Genomic DNA, 26,825 nt, shown 5'->3' with positions numbered 1-26,825 from the left:
GGTATGCATAGGACTGTAACTTTAACTTCATGTTTAATCTGCAGTCCTCATTGCTTGCACACCTGTTTTCTTTCTCTTTATTCTGAGTTCTCAGCCCCTTTCCTTTTTTCTTTTCCTTTCCCCCTTATAGTCAGATCTTATGCATTGTTTCTTGACAGTCAGTCCTGCTGAGTTCTGTGAGACTTGCTTTCACATTCGCATGAATAGGATATCAATCTTCATTTTGTGCTTCATATTGCATACCTTTCCTTGTTCTTTCTTTGGTTCCACTTTCCCCAGGTTTGCTTCTCAGTTTTCTGCTTCTAGTATAGTGTTCTTCTTTTTCTTCTCCACTGAATAGATGCACACATCTGGGATTCTTTGTGTTATGCTGAGGGAAAGGCACCTTGCTCATGCTTAGGTGTAAACATGTATTTTGATTCTGCTTAGACTCTCTTGGTTTGGCTTCCGATTCTTCCCACTGAAAAAGGAAGTTATGGTTATGGGGTATCTTTTTTCCCTTCTTGGATCCCTTTGCAACCTTCCTTTCCAAAGGTGCCAGCTGGTGGTTAAGGAGCACCTCTTTTGTTCTTTTTAGTTTGCTCTACTCCAAACACCATGGAGTGGAACTGGGTGATTCTGCCTATTCCTTTCCTCAGTGGAGGAGTTGAAAAGGAAAGGGATTCCTCAAGGTAGAAAGTTTGAAAGCCACTGCTTTAGATACATCTAAATGATGAGTAAATATCAGAATGCAACGCCTAAATTATTTGACACGCTTCCTTTAAGAAGCAGAGTCGACATAATCCATCATCTTTTCTGGACCAATAAACACTTTGCTATGATAGATTTCCCACTGCATGAGCTGTCTGAATGAGATCTCGGAAACCCAGGCCCTGTCTGTTCTGCTCACATATTGCAGTTCCCTAAGGCATCTGACTCTGCAGTGTCAAGGAGCCGGTTGTCATGGAGAAACCAACCCATAGAAAAGACCAAGGTGGGTGGGGTGGGGGTGGGGAATTACGTGTTTAAAGAATGCACTTCTCTTCCCTTGGACTAACAGCTTTCAAGGCCAGGCACCTTGAAATCAGTGGCCTCAGAAATGTCAGTTGGAAATGTCACTAATTATACTGAAATTCTTTAGACTTCCCAGAAAAATTCTAAAAAGGTTTCACGCTAAATTTACCAGAAACTTCATGATAGGCAAATTTAGTGGCAACTGCATTGTGAAGGATGCTATGCATCCCAAAGCAGGGGTTCTGGCAGCCAGACCCAAGTTCCGTATTCTCTGTGCAGCTGTGGGGTTGCCAATTGTGCAACTGTGGAGCTGCTTGCTAGCCATCTATTGTGTTTGCAGTTGGCCAAAGAGTAGTACTGCAGTTTCTTGTTAACCTGGTTAACATAAGAGAGACCAGTTTGGTTCCCCCTGGCCTGGTAAAGCATCAGGTTCTGACCTGGCCACTTGGATTTGGCAATTTGTGATTTGAGTGAAGGCCAAATTGCTTTCATGACTGCTGTGTGTGGGGGCCAAAGTATGCACCAGTCAGGTGCTGGACCCAGTGCCAGCAGGAAGAGGACGCACTGCCACCAGAGGTAAGTGCAACCGCTGGGTGGCAGTGTGGCCTCTGGGGGGGGGGCAGGAGGAGGGCAGAACAAGGGTGGGGGAGGGTTGGGTGGGAGGAGTAGTGAGGGTGGAAGGGGGTGGGACTGGCGGAGCCCTGCTCCACTGGTTCCTGTACTCCTTGTCGGGCCAGAAGGCCTGATATGGAGTCTCTCAAGTCTGCACCGGCAAAATAACCAGCACAGACGTGAGAAGCCCATTTGTGGGGCTTGGGGCTTACCCAAGGGAAGGGAACAGAAGTCCCCAAGGAGACCTCCAGTTGCTTCCTGGTACTCACTGGATACAGTGGCAGCCACTTTGGTGCCACTGATCCATTGGGCATTGGGAAGTTCAGGATTGGGCTGTTAAACTCAATTAATACCATGGGCCGAATAGCATTCATGGTGCCTGCTGAGGGCCAGAAGTGACATTATTAAGCAGGATGATGGCCAGAAAGAAGCACTTTCTTCTCACATTGAAACTCATTGGCAGCAAATGACAGAAGAGAAAATGTGCAAATTATGATCATATTCTCAATATGATATGAGAGATATCAATATATGGATATATGGGATATATATATGGATATGGATATGGGAAAGCCCAATAATTATTTATTATATATTTTACTTAAGAAATTTATATCCCGCCTTTCCCATGCCAAAATAAATGCCCAAGACAGCCTACAAAGCTCTATAATAAAGTTCAAAGTATCAAACATGCTGTATGGCTCATTTGCAACACTCCTGGGCCGGCGTAAGGGACTTGCATCGGCCCAAGGGCGACTCTGGATTGCACCCTAATTTCCACAATTCTTACCTTACATGTCGGTTTGTTACGATTCCAGGTTCACGTTTTAGGGTGTGTGTGTGTGTGTGTGTGGGGGGGGGGGAGGAGGGAGGGTTGCAATTTCATTGCAGGAAGGGGCAAAATTTACAGCAAGCTTCAAAGTTCTTCATATTCAAGATTCTTGCAGCATTTTCATATAGCATATAGCACCTTCAAGTGTTCAAAGCATTTCATGTTGTTGTAAACCTTAAGGTAGATCAGTTTATTATTATGATTGTCCCCATATATTGCATGGGATAAACTGAAACTGGGAGAGTGTGGCTTGTCTAAAACTTGCTCTTGTATGTTCAAAGCACATTTCAATCTTTGAGTCACTATGGAACTCCAGCTCTCAAGATTACATTGCAAGAGAGCAGTGTTTTTTAAGAACATTTGTTCTGGTTACTTCTACCTGATGATCAGTCATCCCCCCTTTTCTAAGGGAAGTTTTTTCTTTCTTGCCTTTGCAATTCATATCAGGTACATGTGCTCATGTAATTGTTTATAAGAATTGTCGCAAAGTGATCTGGCCAGAGATATAAGCACTCTTGTATAGAGGAATAGCCTTGCCCTTTTTAAATGGTTCCCCAGTTTTTTTCTGTAGCTATGACTGAGCCAAGTCTGCTCCAGGTCAGCTAGAATGCTGCTTTCTGATATTGAAAAAGAAAGTTATACATGTAGCACGTTAAAAAACAAAATGAACACAGCTTCCTCAAGTACATGGTGAATCAGAAGTGTTTGCCTCTTGCTGTCATTGCAGGGTTAATCAACAGTTTCCCCTTGCAGTGACTTCACTAGAATCTGATTTTGGCCCAGAAGGTGCCCTGCCCTTACTGTATGGCAGCTTAGCTTTCTGTCCATCTGGATGCCAAGCTGCCTTTCAGAACTGGATCTGTTTCAGGAGAGAAGGGATGGTACACAGCACAACTTGAACAGCTTGTTGGGTTGGGAAGTGTTGCTTAGGCATAAAGCCAGAGTCTGTGCTGTTAATTCCCAACAAGTAGTTTTTTATTGAAGGGCTGCAGGATAATACCCTGGAAAACACAGGTACAGTTTCGTTCTGTCCCTGGCACCTTGTTATTAGTGTTGTTTGATATTTCTGCTCAGCCCACAGGTGTACGAATTTGATCCCTGTTGCATATACGTAATGTTGGGCAGAAATGGCTTAATGAAACTAAGTGTATTTTTTATATCATCTTTCATTATAAGTTGCAACAAAATCATGTTAAATACTCTGCTGGTGTAATCATGACTCACATTAAATTTAGTTGACCTGAGTCTAAATGCTGATGAAAAAGAACCAGTGAGGTTTAGTGGCTCCAGGGTCAAGTTTATATGTGGGAAATCCCAGCTGAAATCTCCACTCAGCTCTTATATTCACTGGGAGGGCCTAGGGTAGTCACTGTTATTTTTAATAGCATCATCATCATCATCAGTTGTTCTTCCTATAGTGCTTAGCATATACTAAGTGCTTTAGAATAATTTTAAAAAATTAGAATGGTCCCTGCCTATAGGCTTACAATCTAATAAAACCAAGACAAAAGGAAAGGGGGGTGGAAAGGATTAGAAAAATGCTATGTTAATGCTGGGCAAAGAAGGAATAAAATAAGAATAAAATAAGACCATGCAGAGACTTTTAGGTAAGAAAGGGATATTTAAATTTTATTTGAGATTATAATGGATGGCATTGAAGAGAACAATCATGGGTGATATGGAAAAACAATGACCAGGTAAGTGTAGAATAATTAAGAGCAGAAATTTAAAAAGAGCACAATGAGAGAATGATTAGTAATGTTACAGTAGTTAGTATGAGACCAGAGGAGTGTTTGAAGAGAGGTCTTTAGAGTGCTATGAATCTTGCCAATATTATAATGATAAAAAAGCAGCGTTAGCTTACATTGTTAATATGAGAAGAGGAAGAAGGAAAATGCCTAACTATGGGCTAAAAGATAAATATTTGAATAAAAAATGGCAAAAAAGTAACAGAAGAAAAGGTTGGAAGGAACTTGATCAGGGTGAGAAATTTTAAGTTGAATTGGAGTGGATAATTGAGCAACAGTAGAAGGTGGGAACTGAGTCAGGAGGTAAGTCAGGGAGAACTAGTTATTGAAAAATAGATGAGCAAACACACTAGGAAAAAGACAATAGAGGAAGAGAAGAGGATAGAAAGCAAATAAATACAGGTGTGCACCGCTTAACAACCGTTCACTTAATGATGGACCGCATATATGACAGTGGTCAATGCACAATAAAGATAATGATGCAATCATATTTCCCATAGCCTTTACACAACTGAGAGGCTCTTAATGTAAAGAAGAGGCAATCTATCTCCAGCAGCCTGTGCAGCTAGCTAGTGTCTGGCAGGGAGTGTCACTTTACACAACAAAGACAATAGATTGGACTGAATGACTTAATGACCTAATCAGTGGCATAGCTAATGAATGTGTAGCCCTGTGAAGAATGATGCCCCAGAAGTGATGTCACAACCAGAAGTGACATCACGCCCGAGCTTTTTAAAAAGTGCAAATTGATCTGCCACCTACCCCCAGCCAGTGGAGTAGCTCAGGCATCTATATAGTACTTGGAATCAAAGAAGATTTTGTAGCCCCCCATGACAAAATCAAATTTAATTAAGTAAATAAATAAAAAGTGTGCCCCGTATGGTTAGAGATGCTGTGCTGGGGTGAAGAGGGACAGTTGTTCTCTCCATGCTAAATATAAGTGGAGCCCCACTTGGAAAAGTGCCTCTTTACCAGTTAGCAGGAGTAGCTGTATTATGATACATGGAATGAGAGCTGACTCATATTAACACCTTATTGTGTCCACATTGTGTCATAATAACATTCCATTGGCTCTCAGAACAATCATAGGTCAGTTTTGAGTTAAAGAAATCCACTTTTTGTTCCATAAGGCAGTTGCGTTTTTGTTTTCTGGTTAAGTGGCCATAGCTTTTGATAGCATACAGATATTCCAGTGAGGTTTGTTTCATTGCATTCTGCATTAAACTACCTTTCCAATTATATATAACATGATGGTATTATTCATACATACCAATTTTTTTACAATTTTGGCCACTAGTGTCAAGCTCAGCTTGTTGCCCCCCTAAAGCTTGTTGCCCGGTGCAACTGCTACAGCCTGTACCCTCTTAGCTATGCCACTGGACCTAATCACATAACAATGGGGATAAGAGAATTAAGTGGCATTAAGTGGATCACACCTGTAAATGAATATTGAGAACAAGCAATGAGGGCAAGCAGAGCCCATCAGACTTGATGTTGTGTTAATGTCTCTAAGACAAAAGCAGGACAGACCTTTTATAGTGTCACTAGCAAGAGGTGGAGTTGGAGGAGATAGGACTGCTCAGGCATGATGAAGTACCAGCAAAGTAGTGTTTTAAAGAGTAATGCAAGCAAAAAAAGACAGATTGTTCCACTGAGAAGCTCACAGAATAGAGGTCAGGCAAGAGCTCCAGAGGTCAGGCAAGAAGCTGAAAAGGGGGGTAGGGAATGAGACAAGCAGGCATAACAAGGTGAGTGAGTGGGGTTACATGTACTTGCAGTTAACTTTGAGAGACTGCAGAGACTGGGGGTGGGTGCGTTGTGATAATATTTCAAGATTCCATCTCCCTTGCCATGTGGAAGGGAGATGGGCAATTTTCACAATGGAGAGAGGTGAAGAGCGGTGTGCCCTAAGGATCTGTCCTGGGACCGGTGCTTTTCAACCTCTTCATAAATGACCTGGAGACAGGGGTGAGCAGTGAGGTGGCTAAGTGTGCAGACGACACCAAACTTTTCCGAGTGGTGAAGACCAGAAGTGATTGTGAGGAGCTCCAGAAGGATCTCTCCAGACTGGCAGAATGGGCAGCAAAATGGCAGATGCGTTTCAATGTCAGAAAGTGTAAAGTCATGCACATTGGGGCAAAAAATCAAAACTTCACATATAGGCTAATGGGTTCTGAGCTGTCTGTGACAGATCAGGAGAGAGATCTTGGGGTGTTGGTGGACAGGTCGATGAAAGTGTCGACCCAATATGCAGCGGCAGTAAAGAAGGCCAATTCTATGCTGGGGGATCATTAGAAAAGGTATTGAGAACAAAACGGCTAATATTATAATGCTGTTGTACAAATCGACGGTAAGGCCACACCTGGAGTATTGTGTCCAGTTCTGGTCGCCACATCTCAAAAAGGACATAGTGGAAATGGAAAAGGTGCAAAAGAGCGCAACTAAAATGGTTACTGGGCTGGGGCACCTTCCTTATGAGGAAAGGCTACAGCGTTTGGGCCTCTTCAGCCTAGAAAAGAGACGCCTGAGGGGGGACATGATTGAGACATACAAAATTATGCATGGGAAGGATAAAGTGGATAGAGAGATGCTCTTTACAATCTCACATAACACCAGAACCAGGGGACATCCACTAAAATTGAGTGTTGGGAGGGTTAGGACAGACAAAAGAAAATATTTCTTTACTCAGCATGTGGTCGGTCTGTAGAACTCCTTGCCGCAGGATGTGGTGATGGCATCTGGCCTGGATGCCTTTAAAAGGGTATTGGACAAGTTTCTGGAGGAAAAATCCATTATGGGTTACAAGCCATGATGTGTATGTGCAACCTTCTGATTTTAGAAATGGGCTATGTCAGAATGCCAATGCAAGGGAGGGCACCAGGATGAGGTCTCTTGTTATCTGGTGTGCTCCCTGGGGCATTTGGTGGGCCGCTGTGAGATACAGGAAGCTGGACTAGATGGGCCTATGGCCTGATCCAGTGGGGCTGTTCTTATGTTCTTATGAGCCCTGTCTGGCAGTTCACCAAGTATCTGTATGTCAAGTTGGAAAGCTGGGACAGGATTGGGATCTGTTGATGTACTGTCCACCTGCCTTGCTGCCCAACGGTCTTTCTGCCTGAGCTGACTGGGTTTGCTGGTGCCTCTTGAAAAGCAACTTTTTCAGAGTTGAAAATCTCTGTCCCCTGAGCGACCTTGGAGATAAGGCAAGGTGATTATCTAAGCTTGATTTATTTGCAAAAATTTCTGGCCCTCTAGGAGGTACTGGGAGGGAGTGGACAGAGAGGGTAGTAAATTCATCTTTGAGGGAATGTGAGCATGAAACCGAGCAGTGGTTTACCCTCTCTGGATCCCTCTGTACTGGACAACTATCCACCAGACTCAAACCCCCCAATTCTGGGCAAAGTGATTGAGTGGGTGGTGGCCCACCAGAGGGTCTTGGATGAAGTGGATTATCTGGATCTCTTTCAGGCTGGGCTTCAGGATGGAGACAGGCTTGGTCACCTTGGTAGATGACCAACACTGAGGGCTGGATGGAGGGAGTGCATCCTTGCTAGTCCTTTTGGACCTCTCAGCGGCTTTTGACACTATCAACCATGGCATCCTTCTGGGATGGTTGTCTGAGTTGGGGATCGGGGGCACTGTCTTGCGGTGGTTCCGATCCTTCTTGGCTGACAGATCCCAGGTGGTGGTACTGGGGAACTCCTGTTCAGCACCTTTGCCCTTGGGGTGTGAGGTGCTGCCTCTATATTGTCCCCATCTTGTTTAATATCCATATGAAACTGCTGGGCTAGGTCATCTGAAGATTTGGGGTTGGGTGCCATCAGCATGCTGATGACGCTCAGCTCTGTCTCTCTGTCCTGGAGGCAGTTGGGATCTGGATGAGGGCAAACAAGCTGAGATTAAATCCTGACAAGACAGAGGTCCTCTTGGTTCAGAAATCCACAATGCAGGTGCTGAACTATTGCCCTGCTCTGAATGAGGTTGCACTCCCCCTAATAGAGCATGTTTGCAGCTTGGGGGTTATCCTGGACTCACAGCTGCTCCTGGATGTCCAGGTGTCGGCTGTGGCCAGGAGCTCCTTTGCCCAGCTTCGTCTAGTGTGCCAGCTACAGCTGTACCTGCCTCAGTTGCATCTGGCCACGGTGGCTATGGTGACATCAAGATTAGATTTTTGTAAAGCACTGTACGTGGGGCTGTCCTTGAAGACAAACCAGAAGTTACAGTTAGTACAGAATGCAGTGGCTCATGTGGTTGCTGGAGGTCAGCAGTAACTCTCACACTGTTCTGGTGGCTGCACTGGCTGCCGGCTCGTTTCCAGACCCAATTCAAGGTACTGGTTTTGACCTTTAAAGCCTTAAACAGCTTGGGACAAGCATACTTGAGAGACCACCTCCTCCCATATAATCTGCTCCATTCTCTTAGATCATCAGAGGGGACGCTGTTGGTTGTGCCATCACTAAGAGAGGTCAGGGGGATGGTGGCCAGAAACAGGGCCTTCTTAGTGGTGGTGCCTATGTTATGGAATTGAAGTTCCATATTGAAGTTGAAGTTGAATTGAAGTTGAAGACAACTTCCTCTTTCTGGCGAGGCCTGAAGTCATTTTTATTTAGGAAAGCTTTGGCCCTAAAACAGCTGCTTTTAGGAAGTTATTTTAATGCTTTTTAAATTGGTGTTTCTTATTGCTGGAAGCTTTGTTTTGTATTGTTTGTTTGTATTGTTTTATATTGTCTGTTTTTATTGTCTTTTATAGTTTTATCTGTATTTTAGAGCTTTTTGTATTTTTTATCTATTTGATTGTTGTTAGTTGCCTTTGGTGCCCTTCCAGGAGAAAGGCGGTTAATAAATAAATTAACCTGGTAATGAGGGATAAATAAATACCCTCACACAGCTGTTTGAGTTGACCAGAGGAAGAATGGAATGCAAATGTGATGCAGATAAGCAAGCAGTGCTGTCCATTAGCTCAGATGTTTTCAGAATTACAATTCAGCTGATTCAAAAATGTTAGAAAAACCTCTGTTTCCACACATTTGCTTTGAAACTCAGCAATTATAATGCATCAAACATTTATTTTCAGTTTGTTTAATGAAGGTGACCCTTTAGTTGGCTAAAACAGATAGACATTCTACTTGGACATGATTGTGTTACCCTTCCTACATATCTGAGCCTTCCTCCCTACTGGGACATCATACTGGCTGTCAGAGATAGTAGATGGCAGGATGCCATGATGCCCAGGGGACACAGATAGAGGAAGCCACTCAGGAGCTTGTGTCTGAGACAGTGATAGATCAAGTCTGGAGGAAGAGGGAGGAGTGAACTGCTCTGTAGAGTGCTGCTAATTACCCTGGGGAGCCTGATGTTTCTGTGCTTGCAGGCTGGTAATGAGGGATACTGCTGTTCAGAACCATGGTTTAGGGTACAGTCCCTCAGCTAATGCTACTTCAGGAAATTACCTATCCACTCACCTAATCCCCTTTCCTAAATCAGCCCAAATGAGGCAAATGCTAAAGCAAGACCCCTGTATAAGAGGGCCTTTAGACTGGCCCACCTCACCCCAGCACTGTCTGTTCTAGTGGCTGTCTGCTGGTATTCATTTGCATCTTTTTAGATTGTGAGCCCTTTTGGGACAGGGAGCCATTAGTTATTTGATTTTTCTCTGTAAACCGCTTTGTGAACTTTTAGTTGAAAAGCGGTATATAAATACTGTTAATAATAATAATAATAATATTTCTAAGGAGATTAAATACAGGGCGTGGCCATGTCATTGAGATTTCTCTGGGCGCATGCCTGACCATGCCACTCTCCTGACTCCTGGCTGTGCATTTCATCTCAATGTTTGTATAAATCTTACTTGGTTAACGACTGCAGCTCACTGCTTCAGGATGAATCTGGTCATTTTGCCAAAGACAGTGGAAGGGTGAGTTTCTTGGAAATCTGTAGAAGGTGAATGGGACACACTCAGCCCACAAAGGAGGGACACAAGCAGATCATAACCACAGCTTAGTAACACAAAGCTGCTGAGAAAAGCCCAGGCGACACGCATCACTCATATCATCTTGGACCTTTGAACATTACATTTGAACATTACTTTGAACATTACCACTGTGGAATGAACCTGTGGTAGAGCAGCCTGCATGGCCCTGCTGTAACATTTCAAGGAAACCAAAGTATCACAGGGTTTGGGGTTGGAAGGAAAAGCTGGTGTTGCACTTTAGTTGGAAGTCCGCAGGACTGACACCAAAGAGGATTTCATGAGACTTCTTGTCTGAGAGGAGAAAATCAGTGTGACTCATCTCTGAATTTCCCCACTCAACTAGTTATATGCTTGCTAAATGTACTTTTGTTTTGCATGTGTTATACAAAATCTTTGCGTCAGCACTCGCACTTCTGATGTGTCAGAAGCATTGCATCAACTAGGAGCTGGCACCACCCTTGCCATTCATTGAGGATTGGCAACAAATCTGCATGTTCACTGTCTGACCTGGCCATGCCCACATTAAGAGCACAATCCTAACTGCGCCTTGGGCTGACACAAGTCCCTTTCACTGGCCTTGGAGGGTTGCAAACATGAGGAAGCCATGTTGGCGCAAGGAGATGCGCAGACGCACGAAGGTTGAATCTAGCCTCCGTGGTGGCTTCCCTGCTGCATCTTGCATCGTTCCAGCTGGGCTGACTTGAGTAAAAGGTAGGCATGGGGGAGCGGGGAGGAGGCAGGAGGGAGGTGGAGGCAGGGCTAATTGCCGAATCCCAACTCCAAGCCGCTCGGCTCTCCTTGGACACCTCCAGAGGTGGCGCACGTCTGAGGAGACCCATTGGAGCCAGCAGCCCTTACCCAGGGGTAAGGGGAAAAGTTTCCCTTTGCCTCTGGCTAAGCCGCTTCTGGCCACAATCCTGCGCTGGATAATAATAATAATAAAGTGCAAGCCTCCTGGCTTGCCTGTTCCCGTGCAGGATAGGATTGCACCCTAAGTGACATTAAGTGCTCCCCAGAGTCCCTTGTGTTAGCCCTAAGGGACTGTGGAATATGTTCTCTGTTCATATTGGACTTTTCACTGTTGGAGACAGTGCAGCCACTCTTGTCTCTCCAAACTTGTTGGGCCCCCTGTGACATAGCAGGTGACTCTAGGTTTTCTCTTATTTCAAACACCCTGCTCACTTCTTTGCCTCTGCCTATGTTCTCCCCAATAGTTACGGATTTGTCCTATACCAGGTTTACTGAGAGCCTTTCCCCAAAACAGGGCTCACTCTCCAGTAAAAGAGTCCAAATTGAAAGCTGCTTCATAACTTCTTCTGTATTTTTTAAATTCAGACTTTGGTAAGAGCTTAAGAGCCCAATCCTATGTATGTCTACTCAGAAGTAAGTTTCATTATAGTCAATGGGGTTTATTCCCAGGTAAGTGTAGATAGAATTGCAGCCTAAGAAATGTATTTAGCTCAGTGGGTAAGTAACTGTGTGGTGACCCACAAAGTTCTGACTTCAGATCTATGGTAAGGCCACACCTGGAGTATTGTGTTCAGTTCTGGTCGCTGCATCTCAAAAAAGACATAGTGGAAATGGAAAAGGTGCAAAAGAGAGCGACTAAGAAGATTACGGGGCTGGGGCACCTTCTTTATGAGGAAAGGCTATGGTGTTTGGGCCTCTTCAGCCTAGAATAGGGGGGGACATGATTGAGACATACAAAATTATGCAGGGGATGGACAGAGTGGATAGAGAGATGCTCTTTACACTCTCACATAACACCAGAACCAGGGGACATCCACTAAAATTGAGTGTTGGGAGAGTTAGAACAGACAAAAGAAAATATTTCTTTACTCAGCATGTGGTTGGTCTGTGGAACTACTTGCCACAGGATGTGGTGATGGCGTCTGGCCTGGACACCTTTAAAAGGGGATTGGACAAGTTTCTGGAGGAAAAATCCATTATGGGTTACAAGTCATGATGTGCATGTACAACCTGATTTTAGAAATGGGCTATGTCAGAATGCCAGTTGCAAGGGAGGGCACCAGAATGAGGTCTCTTGTTATCTGGTGTGCTCCCTGGGGCATTTGGTGGGCCGGTGTGAGATACAGGAAGCTGGACTAGATGGGCCTATGGCCTGATCCAGTGGGGCTGTTCTTATGTTCAGATCTTGCTCTGCCATTAATTGAAGTGGTGGCCTTAGGTCATCTGCTGTTTCAGACTCTCAAGAGTAATATGGGGATAATAATATTGACCTACTTTGCAGGGTTATTACTGACACTCTTTGAACTCACTGACATAAAAATTGGGTGATAAAAATGAGATAGATGGAAATGTGGGAATTCTAAGACACACATCTACAGATTTTGGCTTGGCAGCTGCATTTACATTCTTTAAGACTGCCTTTCAACTTTGTAGGTCTCTTCCCTTGGGAGACTCGCCTAAGCCTTAGCTTGTGTGACCTTTGAAAGCCATTTTACTCCTTTAACAGTTGCCAGGGATAAGGTTGAATAATGAAGACATTGTTATCTACTACAATTAATTAAATAAAAGTTAATTGCACACAACAGGAATACCTTAGTTAGCCATCAGATCCAGCATCTATGTTGCTCTCTCATCTGTGTTGATCTGTGATCAAGCTCTCAGTGCTGTGGTCCATACTCAAATTAGATGACCTCTTGATTCATCCCATTGTGACTTTCATTTTAGCTCTCCTTTGTTTTACCTTTGCAGTGGGTTCACCAAGGAGTCCCATTAGCAAGACTACCCTGACGCTTATCAGCATTACCAGTTGCATCATTGGCCTGGTTTGTGCCTCCCATGCAAATTGCCCTCTTGTGGTCAAGATCACATTGCATGTTCCGGAGCATCTCATTGCTGATGGTGAGTCAGTGTCCTCCCTGTTGCTCTACCTCATCTTCTTCTGGGTCAGTCTCGGGTCTCATGTTGGGGGTGGTAATGTGCATTGGTACTTTTCTGTAGAATTAGTTAGCCAACCTGAAACCTACTGTCTGCATCAGTCGGCAAGCACAGGGAAGTAGCAAGCAAATGTAACTTAAGCTCCCAAATGGCCAGGACTAAGCAGGCTGAGGCTGCTAGATTTCCAGGGCCTAATGGGAAATCAGTCAAGTCATGTCTGTTGACATAAGGAAATAATGTGACCAGTAGATATTGGGGAGAAGGAGTTGTCTGGAATGTATATAAGACCATGCTTATATACATTCACATCATCATCAGATGCACATCATCATACTGGAATCCTGCTGGGAGATACACAGAATGGGGCCTGGAGCAGTAGTATCCTATTTCACTTTCAAGATCCTGCCTACACCTTCTGCCCAGGGCCTAGGAGAGTGGGGTAAAATGGGGTAATTTGTACCTGGGCCCAGGGTCAGAAAGGGGGCCCAGGAGGGGGCCCAGAAAGTTCCTGGAATCTTATATTTTCCGATCTCACCCAAACTCACTGCCTATGCATGATACTGGGGGCACAACCGTGGGCATGCAGTGGCTGCTGCTGCTGCAGACCATACACACCGGACCCAGAGATGCATCCATGACCCTTCTTAACACCGTGTCAAATCTGGGAGTAAACTGGCCTACTGTAGTAGCTCTTTGGCTTGTGGCTCTAATAACCATGAAGGTTATTGTGGCTCTAATAACCATGAAGGTTCAAGGGCACTCAGGGGCACAGCTGCAAGGCTACAGTGTGTGTCTGTAATTGATGCTAATTTTCAGCAATGATTTTCTTAATTTCAAAGATTTTAAAGAGAATTAGGAGTGTGTTTGGTTTTCCTTTTCCTTTATCTGCCTGCCAATGCTGCACAGTTGGGTAGACCTAGGCTCTGGGCCTGGTAGACCTGGGCTCCAAAGACTATTCTGGCTGTCAGCACCCTCCCCTCTTCTCCCATTACCCTTTTCCCCTTTGGGAAGGGGCCCAAAAGAAACTTTCTACCCCCTGATAAAATTTATCTGAGGTGCTGCCCCAGACCTTTTGGCTGCTTTCCTCGGTCCATCTGAGCCAAGTTATTCATTACACTGTAAGTCAGCCATTTTCAACCACTGTGCTGTGGCACATTAGTGTGCCACGAGTTGTCCATAGGTGTGCCACAGGAGTTTGGGGGAAGATCATTTATTAGTAGGGTCAATGGGAATGTGAGCTCCCCACAGGCATGGTGTGCCTTGTCAATTGTCAAAAACCTGATGGTGTGCATTGACAATTTTAGTGCCTTTTAATTTTAAGTGCCATCAGGCCAGAGGCAGCTCAGGGACACTAAAGAGATCATTATGAATATAAAAGAAACCTGCATGAGACTCATACTGGAGTGTCTGTATGACTTTGTGAAGGAATCTTGCCCTACTGTTTCCTTTGTTTCCAGAAAATAATGCAAAAATGCACAGCCAGAAGACATTTAGTCACAGCTCAAAGTCTACAGCAGGATTTTGGCCGTGGTGCACTTGGCCGTGGTGCACTTGGCCGTGGTGCACACTGATTGTGTCATTGCCGTATGTCGGGATCCATGGTCCTGATCTAGTTCCAGTCCACAGTTCCTGTTAATTTTCCAGACATTGAGAACTTCTGAGGAAATTTAACTAGTTGATTATTTCTGAAACAGATCAGAGAGGCTCCTCTCTAAATAACACAAAAAGCATATGATGGTTCTCCCACCACAGCCTAACAGTTCTTGAATTCAGAGAAAGGGGATTAACAGTGGCATCCAGAAACATTACTATTCTCATAGAACTGTGTCTACTGAAAAAATTGTAATTTATAGAGATATTATTTGGGTCTATTCTAATTGGCAAAAGTACCTTTTCCCCACACTTTGGAAGCTGTGGGAATGAGAAAGGAAGGCTGTGTCCCAATAGTCTGCAGGAAATCCTGTCAGATAAAGCCTCCGTCCCTGTAGAGCAGGGGTGCTCACACTTTTTTGGCTCGAGAGCTACTTTGAAACCCAGCAAGGCCCAGAGATCTACCGGGGGGAAGGAAGCGTCTGACAGACACCCCCTTTAATGTATGGAGCCCCTGCTGGAGTCTAGTCAGTTTTGTCAGTTTTGTTGCTGCATGCCTGAAGAGCAGCTAAAGTGTCAGTTTCAGTGTCAGTTTAGTGTCAGTTAAATATGTCAGTTTCGTCTAGTCACTAGACGAAACTGACATATTAACAGTTTGGAGAGACAGGGCTCCGTGATCTACTCATTTTGCCTCGCGATCTACCGGTAGATCGCGATCCACCTATTGAGCACCCCTGCTGTAGAGCCAATCCACCTGAGACAAGGAAGCAGAAGCAGAGCAAACCGATGGCCCAGGAAGCATTTTGAAAGTCCCTGGGTAGTCTTGAGCAAGTCACTATATTTCAACCTAATCTACCTCATAGGGTTTTACAAGGGTTCAGTGGAATTAACTCCCACCTCCCCCCGCCCCCACATATACTATTCCAAAATCCTTGACTTGAGAACCTCAGTTGTGAACCGGGAGATACCTAGTTCAACTTTTGTCTCTGCCACAATCTTATCACAGTTGTTCAGTTCACAATACCATCCACCACCAGCAATATGAGAATAATATTGACCTAGTTTTTTAAGCAATTTTAAGAACTATTGATAATGTGTGTGAAGTGACTTGATTGCTCTGAAGTACTTGACTTGACTGAAGATTGCTCTGAATATTAAGAAATAAAATACTTAATATTATGTAGGAGCAATGCAGTATTTACCTCTGTTACGTCTGGTATTGGGCTCCATTAAAATTCTCCACAGCCCATTTTGTGAACCCATAGTTGAAATACCCATAGTTAGCTTATTATCAGCCTGAAAGTAAGGAGCTGCATATTTTAAAGCCTTCCTCTGTGCTTAGATATGTGCCAAGCAGAAAGCATGGCTTATGGGGTTAGAGGCCCCAATCTTCCCTTTTGAATGCTCATTCTGGCTTTTCAGACTGGAGGAACACGTGCTCTCCTATGAAAATATGGAGTTGGGTATGTTCATCTCTGCCAAATTTGGGCCTCCTCACCTTCTGCTTGTAAGTGGGTAAAGTGGGAAAAGGCATAGCAACACACTCAACTAACCTTGTAAATGAACAGCCAATAAAAGCATTTCTTTGGAGCCCAGCGCTAATGTAATAATGGCTAGTTGTCCCTGAGGTAATAAACTTGTGTGTGGGTGTGTTTGTGCCACATGACTGAGAGTTCCTTCTATACTAAAAACAAACAACCAAATAGTTCCTGCACATAGAAAATTAGATGTCATGTAAGATACTTTTCTATGTGCAGGGGTTTTTCTTGTGTGGGTTCTTTTATGGAGGTGCATTCAGTTATGAGGGCCCCCACCTGCAGAGCAAAGTGGGACATCTTAGACTCAAGCTGACCACCTTAGGTTGCAATCCTTTACACACTTTTCCTGTGAGGAAGTCCCATTTAACACAGTGGGATTTACTTCTGAGTAGGCATGTATAGGATTGTGCTGTTAGTAAGAGTTAAACAAGTGAGGATAGGAGTGACTTGAAAAAAGCAATTATCAAACTGGATTAAGGCTGTCCAGTAGGCGAACAGAAGGTGGAAGTGAACAGGAAGGTCAGATTTTTGGCAGCTGAAACTGGTCTGAGAGGAAAAATTAGGCAGTGGGATATGTTGATAAATTTTGAGGAAAAATGAGGTGATTGAGCTGATTTTGTGGTTCCTGTGGTTTCTTGTGAAATTTGTGATAACAAGTGTACTTACTCCCTCACTTTCAGCTCAATCTTGCTACCTCCCCTTATTGTAGCTACTTCAGATCTGCTTTGTTTTCACCCTTCCTACACATTGTTGTAGGAATTGCTTTCTCATTTTTACTAGCAAGAAGAAAGGATTCCCTCCCCCCCCCCCCAAAAAAAAAGAAGACACCGCACAGAGCAAAGGGAATGCAACATTTCATAAGTGCTCAGCTATTTCTGTAGGATGGGATGGAAAAACATACAGGTCCAGCCTATTTAAACACAGATTTTTTATACAGGGATTTGACTCAACACAAATGGCCCCTGCAAATGAGAAGGAATGTGCTGATCCCTGGAAAAGGGGAAAAATGCATCCCTTTAAAATCAGTTTTTAAAACTGAATAGTCCTTTAACACTAGCCTCCTTAATGAGAGAGAGAGAAGCTAACTGACAATCCAGCAATCCTTCTTTCTCCAGCCGGCCCCTCCCTTCCCCCTGAACAAGAAAGGTGATCACTTGGCATTGGTGAAGGGAGGGACTGAGTGAAGCACATTTCTAAGCCTTGGAGGAGGACTGATTGGTGGATTGTCTTCTTAATGACTCTTATGTTACATCACAAAGGTCAGCAAGGCTGTTTTTAACTCACTGGAACAAAGAAACTTTGTTTTTTAAACTGATTAGCTATAGTGTGTTTTTTGCCATCCACCTGAGTGCTTGGAATGGAACCCATGCGAATAATGAGGCTCAACCTGTACTACAAAGTTCTCCATATCTCTCAGTTCCCCTGGGATGCTGAGGGGCTGGATTTTCCAAATGATCATTGGGAAAGTGTGGACCCTGTCCTTGATGAAACAGAGATCCTTCCATAAGTGTTTCCAGAGAATGAACAAAAAAAACCAACAACACCAGATGAAACTGTGAACTGTGAAAACCATGTTCTGTTCTGCTAAATGGAGGAACCAACTGCTCTTTGAGAAGGAAAGATAGGATTGGAAGTGTTTGGAGAGGGAGAAATTCTTTGTGTGTTGTGATGCATTAAGTCTAAAGCTGTTACTGCTTCTGTTGCTTTATAGTAAAGCCATTGGGGATGCCAACCTTTGAGTCAAAAGCCCTGCGAGAGCATCCCAGTTGTGTACTTCCCCCCATACATTGGAAAGTGCAAGTACATGCCAGTCCTCCCACTTCCCTCCAGCTCCAGGGAACAATGCTGCAGATGGACTCAAGTCCTACTTCATGTTGCCACTCATAGCTACAGCAGTGATAATCAAGGAGGACTCTAACCCATCCACTGCCCTAGTTCTGGGTTTGCTTTCCCAGCTGGCCACCATTAATGGTGCCTGCTTAGAAAAGCTACCTAGGCAGTGAATGGCTGACAGTCCTCCTTGATTGCTGCTGCTGTGGTTGCAGGTGGTATCCTGAAGGAAGATTTGTGTATGCAAGCTGCTGCCTGCTTCCCATTGCCTCCTGGCAAGTTTCCTGTTTTGTGCTCTTGGCTGTTTACCAGGTGTCAGTGGGGAGCAGTGGCAGAAACAGATCATTGTTTCTTTCTTCAGTGTCATTTTGCAACTCCCAGAAGTTCTAACCCATTATGCTGCATCATGGGGGAGGGGGGAATCCAGGATTTGTAAAATGGCTCCAAGGGAAGAAAGAGGATGGTTTGCTTTTTTCACTATTCTCACGATCATCTGCCAAGCCAGCCAGCACTCTTTCTTTCCCAGCACTACTTACCAGTTTCCCAGATGCTCCAGTGTCAGGAGCCAAGACATTTGGGAATGATAAAATAGCACTGAAGAGAAGAAGACAGTCCACTGTTGCTGCTTTCTCACTCCATTCTTGGTAAATAGCCCCTATAGGCCCTGAGAGGTGGCAGTGAAACTTTGCTGCCTCAAATGTTGGTTGTGCATGGACCACTGTCATGTGTCCTACACGTGAAGCCATCCCTGTCTAATCTACCAGAATGCTCATTATCATTACAGTGCTCTAGTCCACTTCTCTGTGCATGTACATGAAGTTGTCTTATAGTGAGTCAGACCACTGGCTGATTTAATTTATTATTGTCTTGGTTGGTGGCAGCTCTCCAGGGTTTTTCAGTCCTTCCTGGAGATGTCAGGGATTGAATCAGGGACATTTGGCATGAAGAGCACCTGTTCTGTTATCAAGTTATAGCTCATCTCCATTTTTTGTGTTTTGCATTTTCAGTGATCCGGCATTTGCACCAGTAGTGGGGAAAGGGGGGGGGGAAGAGTTGATTTAGGCCTCACAAGTGAAAATATTTTCATTTCCCCCCAATTTCTGCATACTTTATAGGGAGCCGATTTATCCTGCTAGAGGGTAGCCAGATGGATGCAAGTGACTGGTTGAACCCTGCCCAGGTGGTTCTCTTCTCCCAGCAAAACTCCAGTGGGCCATGGGCCTTGGACTTGTGCGCCCGACGACTTCTTGACCCCTGTGAACATGAATGTGACCCTGAAACTGGTAGGTGGGTGTAGCATGAACACAGACATATCTCTGTGGGAATTGAGAGCGTTTGTTTCTACATGCATTGCTGAGAGAATTGGGAGAACACCATCAAGTTATCTTAAGAACATAAGAATAGCCCTGCTGGATCAAACCAAAAGCCCATCGAGTCCAGCTTCCTGTATCGCATAGTAGCCCATGAGATGTTTCAGGGAGTACACAATACAACAGGAGACCTGCATCCCGGTGTCCTCCATTGCATTTGGCATTCTGAGGTAGCCTACTTCTAAAATCAGGAGGTTGTAAAATCCATCTGAAACTCGTCAGGAGGTTGTAAAACCTACTTCTAAAACCCATCATGGCTTGTAACCTGTGATGGACTATTCCACCAGAAATTTGTCCAATCTCCTTTTAAAGGCATCTAGACCAGATGCCATCACCACATCCTGTGGCACAGAGTTCCATAGAGTAATTATACACTGGGTAAAGAAGTATTTTCTTTTGTCTGTTCTAACTCTCCCAACACTCAATTATAGTGGATGTCAGTTCTGCTGTTGTGTGAGAGGGAAAATAGTGTCTCTCTATCCACTCTACCCTTCCCTTGCATAATTTTGTATGTCTCAGTTATGTCCCCCCTCAGGTGCCTTTTTTCTAGACTGAAGAGCCCCAAACGCTGTAGCTTTTCCTCGTAAGGGAGGTGCCCTAGCCCAGTAATCATTTTGGTCATTCCTTTCTGCACCTTTTCCATTTCCTCTTTATCCTTTGTGAGATGTGTCGACCAGAACTGGACGCAGTACTCCACGTGTGGACTTACCATCAATTTGTACAATGGCATTATAATATTGGCTGTTTTATTTTCAATACCTTTTCAGTGATTCCAAGCATGAAATTAGCCTTCTTTACCACTGTCGCGTATTGGGTCTTTTATTGTGCTGTCCACCAGCCCCCCAAGATCTCTCTCTTGATTTGTCACAGACAGCTCAGAGCCAATTAGCCTATATGTGAAGCTTTGGTTTTGTGCCCCAATGTGCATTACCTTACACCAGGGCTTTTCAGACTGGGGCGTTGTGACGCCCCAGCCTGTGGACCCTGTCTTCTGCTCCCTTAAGGGGCGGGGGCAGCGAGGAGGCAGGGACGAGGTAGCAAGGAGGTAGAAGTGGAAGTGGAGCACAAACACTCCACATTCATTTTGAAGCTGTGGGGAGCCCTGCAGAAGGTCATGCAGGGCTCCCTGCACCCCGGGAGGCTGCAGGAGGCTCGGGTAAGTGCACCCAAGCCCCTGCAGCCCCAGTGGCGCGATCCTGGGAATCACGCCGCTGCCATCCCCCACCCCTGCTGCCTCCCCCCCATCCCCACAAGAACTTAGAGTGGTTTTCAAACTCCCGGAGAATTCGAAAACCGCTGCTTTACACTTACTTACACATCTGCCATTTTGCTGCCCATTCTCTCAGTTTGGAGAGATCCTTCTGGAGCTCTTCACGAACCCTTCTGGTTTTTACTATTTGGAAAAGTTTTGTGTCATTCACAAACTTGGCCACCTTGCTGCTTAACCCTGTCTTCACGTCATTTATGAACAGGTTGAAAAGCACCGGTCCCAGGACAGATTCCTGAGGCACACCACTTTTCACCTCTCTCCACTGTGAAAATTGCCCTTTGACACCCACTCTCTATTTCCTGGTCCTCAGACCAGTTCCTAATCTATGAGAAGACTAGCCCTCTTATTCCCTGACTGTGGAGGGATCGTGTCAAATATCTTCTGAAAATCCAGATATATAATATCCACAGAATCTCCCGCATCCACGTGCCTGTTGACATTTTAAAAGAATTCTAAAAGGTTTGTGAGGCAAGGCCTACCTTTACAGAAGCCATACTGGTTCTACCTCAGCAAGGCTTGTTCGTCTATGTGTTTTAAGATTTTATCTTTGATGAGGAATTCCACCATCTTACCCGGAACAGATGCAACATTAAGGGGAATAATAAAAGCTTCTTCAAATATGTTAGAAGCAGGAAACCCACCAGAGAAGTGGTTGGCTCTCTGGATGGTGAGGGAGGGAAAGGGGAGATAAAAGGAGACTTAGAGATGGCAGAGAAATTAAATGAGTTCTTTGCATCTGTCTTCACAGCAAAAGACCTTGGGCAGATACCGCTGCCCGAACGGCCCCTCCTGACCGAGGAATTAAGTCAGATAGAGGTTAAAAGAGAAGATGTTTCAGACCTCATTGATAAATTAAAGATCAATAAGTCACCGGGCCCTGATGGCATCCACCCAAGAGTTATTAAGGAATTGAAGAATGAAGTTGCTGGTCTCTTGACTAAGATATGCAACTTGTCCCTCAAAACGGCCACAGTGCCAGAGGATTGGAGGATAGCAAATGCCATACCCATCTTTAAAAAGGGAACCCAGAAACTATAGGCCGGTCAGCCTAACATCTATACCGGGTAAGATGGTGGAATGGCTCATCAAAGATAGAATCACAAAACACATAGACGAACAGGCCTTGCTGAGGGAGAATCAGCATGGCTTCTGTAAGGGTAAGTCTTGCCTCACGAACCTTATAGAATTCTTTGAAAAGGTCAACAGGCATGTGGATGTGGGAGAACCCGTGGACATTATATATCTGGACTTTCAGAAGGCGTTTGACACGGTCCCTCACCAAAGGCTACTGAAAAAACTCCACAGTCAGGGAATTAGAGGACAGGTCCTCTCATGGATTGAGAACTGGTTGAAGGCCAGGAAACAGAGAGTGGGTGTCAATGGGCAATTTTCACAATGGAGAGAAGTGAAAAACAGTGTGCCCCAAGGATCCGTGCTGGGACCGGTGCTTTTCAACCTCTTCATAAACGACCTGAAGACAGGGTTGAGCAGTGAGGTGGCAAAGTTTGCAGACGACACCAAACTTTTCCGAGTGGTGAAGACCAGAAGTGATTGTGAGGAGCTCCAGAAGGATCTCTCCAGACTGGCAGAATGGGCAGCAAAATGGCAGATGCGTTTCAATGTCAGTAAGTGTAAAGTCATGCACATTGGGGCAAAAAATCAAAACTTCACATATAGGCTAATGGGTTCTGAGCTGTCTGTGATAGATCAGGAGAGAGATCTTGGGGTGCTGGTGGACAGGTCGATGAAAGTGTTGACCCAATGTGCGGTGGCAGTAAGAAGGCCAATTCTATGCTTGGGATCATTAGAAAAGGTATTGAGAACAAAACAGCATATTATAATGCCGTTGTACAAATCTATGGTAAGGCCACACTTGGAGTATTGTGTCCAGTTCTGGTCGCCGAATGTCAAAAAAGACATAGTGGAAATGGAAAAGGTGCAAAAGAGCGCAACTAAGATGATTACGGGGCTGGGACACCTTCCTTATGAGGAAAGGCTACGGTGTTTGGGCCTCTTCAGCCTAGAAAAGAGGCGCCTGAGGGGGGACATGATTGAGACATACAAAATTATGCAGGGGATGGACAGAGTGGATAGAGAGATGCTTTTTACACTCTCACATAACACCAGAACCAGGGGACATCCGCTAAAATTGAGTGTTGGGAGAGTTAGAACAGGCAAAAGAAAATATTTCTTTACTCAGCGTGTGGTTGGTCTGTGGAACTCCTTGCCACATGATGTGGTGATGGCTGGCCTGGACGCCTTTAAAAGGGGATTGGACAAGTTTCTGGAGGAAAAATCCATTATGGGTTACAAGCCATGATGTGCATGTGCAACCTCCTGATTTTAGAAATGGGCTATTTCAGAATGCCAGTTGCAAGGGAGGGCACCAGAATGAGGTATTTTGTTATCTGGTGTGCTCCCTGGGGCATTTGGTGGGCCGCTGTGAGATACAGGAAGCTGAACTAGATGGGCCTATGGCCTGATCCAGTGGGGCTGTTCTTATGTCAGGCTGACTGGCCTATAGTTTCCCTGGTCCCCAATCCTTCCCTTTTCTAAAGATTGGTGTGACGTTTGCTATCCTCCAATCCTCTGGTACTGTGGCATTTTTAAGGGACAAGTTGCATATTTTAGTCAGCAACTTCATTCTTCAGTTCCTTAATAACTCTTGGGTGGATGCCATCTGGGCCCAATGACTTACTGATCTTTAATTTGTCAATTAGGTCTGAAACATCTTCTCTTTTAACCTGTATGTGATTTGGGGCCCAATCGTAAGGAGTGCATGCTGGCTTACTGCTGGCATGCCCTGTTGCAAATGTGCCGTAAGGCACATTTGCGGGACCTAGTGCTGGTACTCCGCCGGTGGGGAGCAGGAGAGGCGGGGAGGAGGCATTCCGGGGTGGGGGGGAGGCGGAGGGAGGGCAGGGAAGAGACATGCTGGGGGAGGGAGGGGATGGGAGGGAGGTGCGACCAATGGAGCTTCACTCCACCAGTTTCAGAGCCACCATGTCAGGCTGGCTGCCCGACACCAAGGCTCTTGATTCTACGCTGATCTTGTGGTAGCTGTAGAATCGAGTAGCCCCATTGCAGGGCTACTCAGTTTACCTGGGGGAAGGGGACAAAAGTCCCCTTCTCTTGAGGAGGAGGCGGTGGCTGCTTGGAGCGTGCAGGATGCGGTGGCAGGCATTTCTGTCTCCGCTGCAGCCCCGTACGCCAGGCAGCTCAGAATTGGGCTATTAATTCCTTTGTCAGGAGGAACCGTTGAGGGAGTGGTATCTGCCTGAAACTCATTTGATTTCTCTGCAATCTCCAAGTGTCCTTTTATCTCCCCTTTCCCTCCCTCATCGTCCAGAGGGTCAACTGCTTCTGTGGCATGTTTCCTGCTTCTAACATATTTGAAGAAATTTTTATTATTTTGTTAAATTTTTGTTATGATGTAATTTTGTTATTTGATGTTATATTTGTTATGTTGCTGACCATATGCTTCTCAAAGTCTTTCTTGGCCTCCCGTATCATTTTCTTACATTTCTTTTGCCACAGTTTATGTTCTTTTTTATTCTCCTCATTAGGGCAAGATTTCCATTTATGGAAGGAAGCTTCCTTGCCCTTTACAAGCCTCTCTAACTTTGCTCGTTAGCCATGCTGGCACTTTCCTAGATTTAGTCGAGCACGTCTTCCTTTGCAGTATATACTTCTGCTGGGCCTCCATTACCATGGCAGGGTTTAATCAGCCTCCATGCAATCTGGAGAGATTCGACTCATTTTACATTTTCTTTCAACTTCTTTCTAACTATTTTCCTCATTTGGGGGAAGTCTGCCCTTTGATAGTCAAGAGTTTTTGTGTCCGATTTGCTTGGCACTCTTCCCCTGACATGCATGGCAAGAGAGATCGCTGCATGGTCACTGTTCCCCAACAGCTCAGTAATATTTACATCTCTTACCAGATCCTGAGTACCACACAATGTTAAATCCAGAGTCATCTGTCCTCATGTGGGCTTCTTAGCTGCTCTAAGGTACAGTCATTTAGCAAGTGAAGAAATCCATTATCTCTTTCATAACCAAGAGCACGAATTGACCCAGTTGATATGAGGATAATTGAAGTCCCCCATGATTACTATCCTGTCTCTCCTTGACACATCTCTGATCTGTTTCCTCATTTCAAGGTCCCATTCAGGTTTTTGGTCTGGCGGACAATAACATGCCCACAGTATTACATTGCTCCTCAAGCCTGGTAATTTAACCCACAGCTAATCTATGCTGGAGTCGGACCCATCTTCAGTCTCTACTTATTTTATTATTATTTTTATTATTTTTCACATTTTTATACCGCCCTTCCTCCAAAGAGCTCAGGGCGGTTTACACAGCTGCTTCTCCCCTCTTTCTTGTCCTCACAACAACCCTGTGAGGTAGGTGAGGCTGAGAGAAAGTGACTGGCCCAAGGTCACCCAGGAAGCTGTGTGGCTGAGGGGGGATTTGAACCTGGATCATCCAGGTCTAAGTCCACCTCCCAAACCACTACACACCCCTTCTTTAACGTAGATGGCCACCACACTTCCAACACGCCCCTTTCTGCCCCTCCTATAGAATTTATAGCCTGGAATTGTGGCATCCCACTAATTCTTCTCATTCCACCATGTTTCTGTTATACCCACTATATGTTTTCCCTAGCCACCAAACATTCCAGTTCCCCCATCTTTGCTCAGAGACTTTGGGTATTTGCATAAAAACACTTGTTTACCCAAGCCCCCCAAGGTGGGCTGCTTAATTGCTCCTTTATCCCTGCAGCCTCTCATTCTTCTGGACCGGCTATCGCATCCCATCATGCTTCCAGTTTTAATTCCCACTCTGTTACTACCTTGTTGTTATCTGACCTCCCCATCCTCATTCCATAGGGATGGGGAGTCCCGAACCAGATGTTCCTTGACTACTGTCCACTTTCCCCCAAGGGAAAGTTTAAAAGTTGCTCTGCCACCTTTTTAATGTTATGTGCCAGTAATAATAATAATACAGGTATTTCTATACCGCCTTTCTTGGTCCTCAGATTTCTCCTTAGACTTTATTCAGTAGTCTGGTTCCATTTTGGTTCAAGTGAAACCTGTCCCTCTTGTGCAGGTCTGGCTTGTCCCAAAATGTTCCCCAGTGCCTAACAAATTTAAAGAGGTGTAACAAATTTAATGTTCCCCTCCTACCGACACCACTGGTTCATCTATACATTAGGACCCCTGAGCTCCACCTACCTAGCAGGCCCTGCGCATGAAACAGGTAGCACTTCTAAGAACACTACCTTTGGGATCCTGGCTTTGAGCTTCCTCCTAGCAATCTAAATTTGGCCTCCAGGACCTCCTGGCTACATTTCCCCACGTTGTTGATGCCAATGTGCACCACAACAGCAACCTCCTCCCCAGGACTCTCTACCAGTCTATCTAGATGAGACGTGATGTCCGCAACCTTCGTACCAGGCAGGCAAGTTACCATGTGGTCCTCACATCCATCGCAGACCCCCTCTCTATATTCCTGACAATTGAATCACCCACTACAAGAAGCCCCTGACCCCTCTCCCACCGAGGAGTATCCTTAGTGTGACTGGATATGGGCCCAACCCCTGAAGAAGGGGTCCCCCCCAGGGGATCATTTCCCACTTCTCCAGAATGACATCCTCCAGCCCTGAGACTTCCTACCCCAGCAGCTGGGGAGCTACTCTCCTGAGGGTGGGATTACGCCTGCACACCCCCAGAAATCTCATGGTGGTCCCTCTCTGCCTGCCTATCCTTCTCCAGATCAGCAACCAATGCTTCAGGGAAGCAGACCCGTTCCTTGAGTCCCTGGAGCTCCTTGCACTGAGGACACACCCATGACTTAATTCCCCAGAGGCAGCAGCAGACTCAGTGCTGGATGAACGGGACAAATGCCCCAGGCCCTGGGCCAGCATGCCTCTCACACTGCATGGGAAGCCTCCTTGAGGCTCCCGATGCGGTCAAAAACTGCACTTCTGGTTTTTCAGATGTGCAGTTTAAGACTGCGGGGAAGCCTCTCAAGGTTTCCCCATTCAGCTCCAAGGTTGCGCAAGGCTCTGTCACACTCCAGAGGTAGGGAGGGTGGCATCTTCTGCGGGGGGGGGGGGGGTGTTTCACCGACCTTTCCTCCAGAGTGGGGCGGGGGGAGGTCCACCA

At 45.3% G+C, this 26,825-nt stretch overlaps 1 protein-coding gene across 1 annotated transcript in view; it reads left to right on the top strand.

Moving 5' to 3' along the window:
- Nucleotides 1-26,825, top strand: part of ASTN1 (astrotactin 1) — a 319,088-nt gene that overhangs the window by 159,372 nt on the left and 132,891 nt on the right. Inside the window, exons 6-7 of the mRNA XM_066624531.1 lie at nucleotides 12,875-13,024; nucleotides 19,134-19,301. Coding sequence (XP_066480628.1) covers nucleotides 12,875-13,024; nucleotides 19,134-19,301 — 318 coding nt within the window. The remainder of the gene's footprint in view (nucleotides 1-12,874; nucleotides 13,025-19,133; nucleotides 19,302-26,825) is intronic.

Source organism: Tiliqua scincoides, chromosome 4, assembly GCF_035046505.1.
Source record: "Tiliqua scincoides isolate rTilSci1 chromosome 4, rTilSci1.hap2, whole genome shotgun sequence".
Classification (NCBI taxonomy): Eukaryota; Metazoa; Chordata; class Lepidosauria; order Squamata; family Scincidae; genus Tiliqua; species Tiliqua scincoides.
The sequence above is the reverse complement of the archived record's forward strand: the minus strand, read 5'-3'. Positions and strand labels throughout refer to the sequence as shown.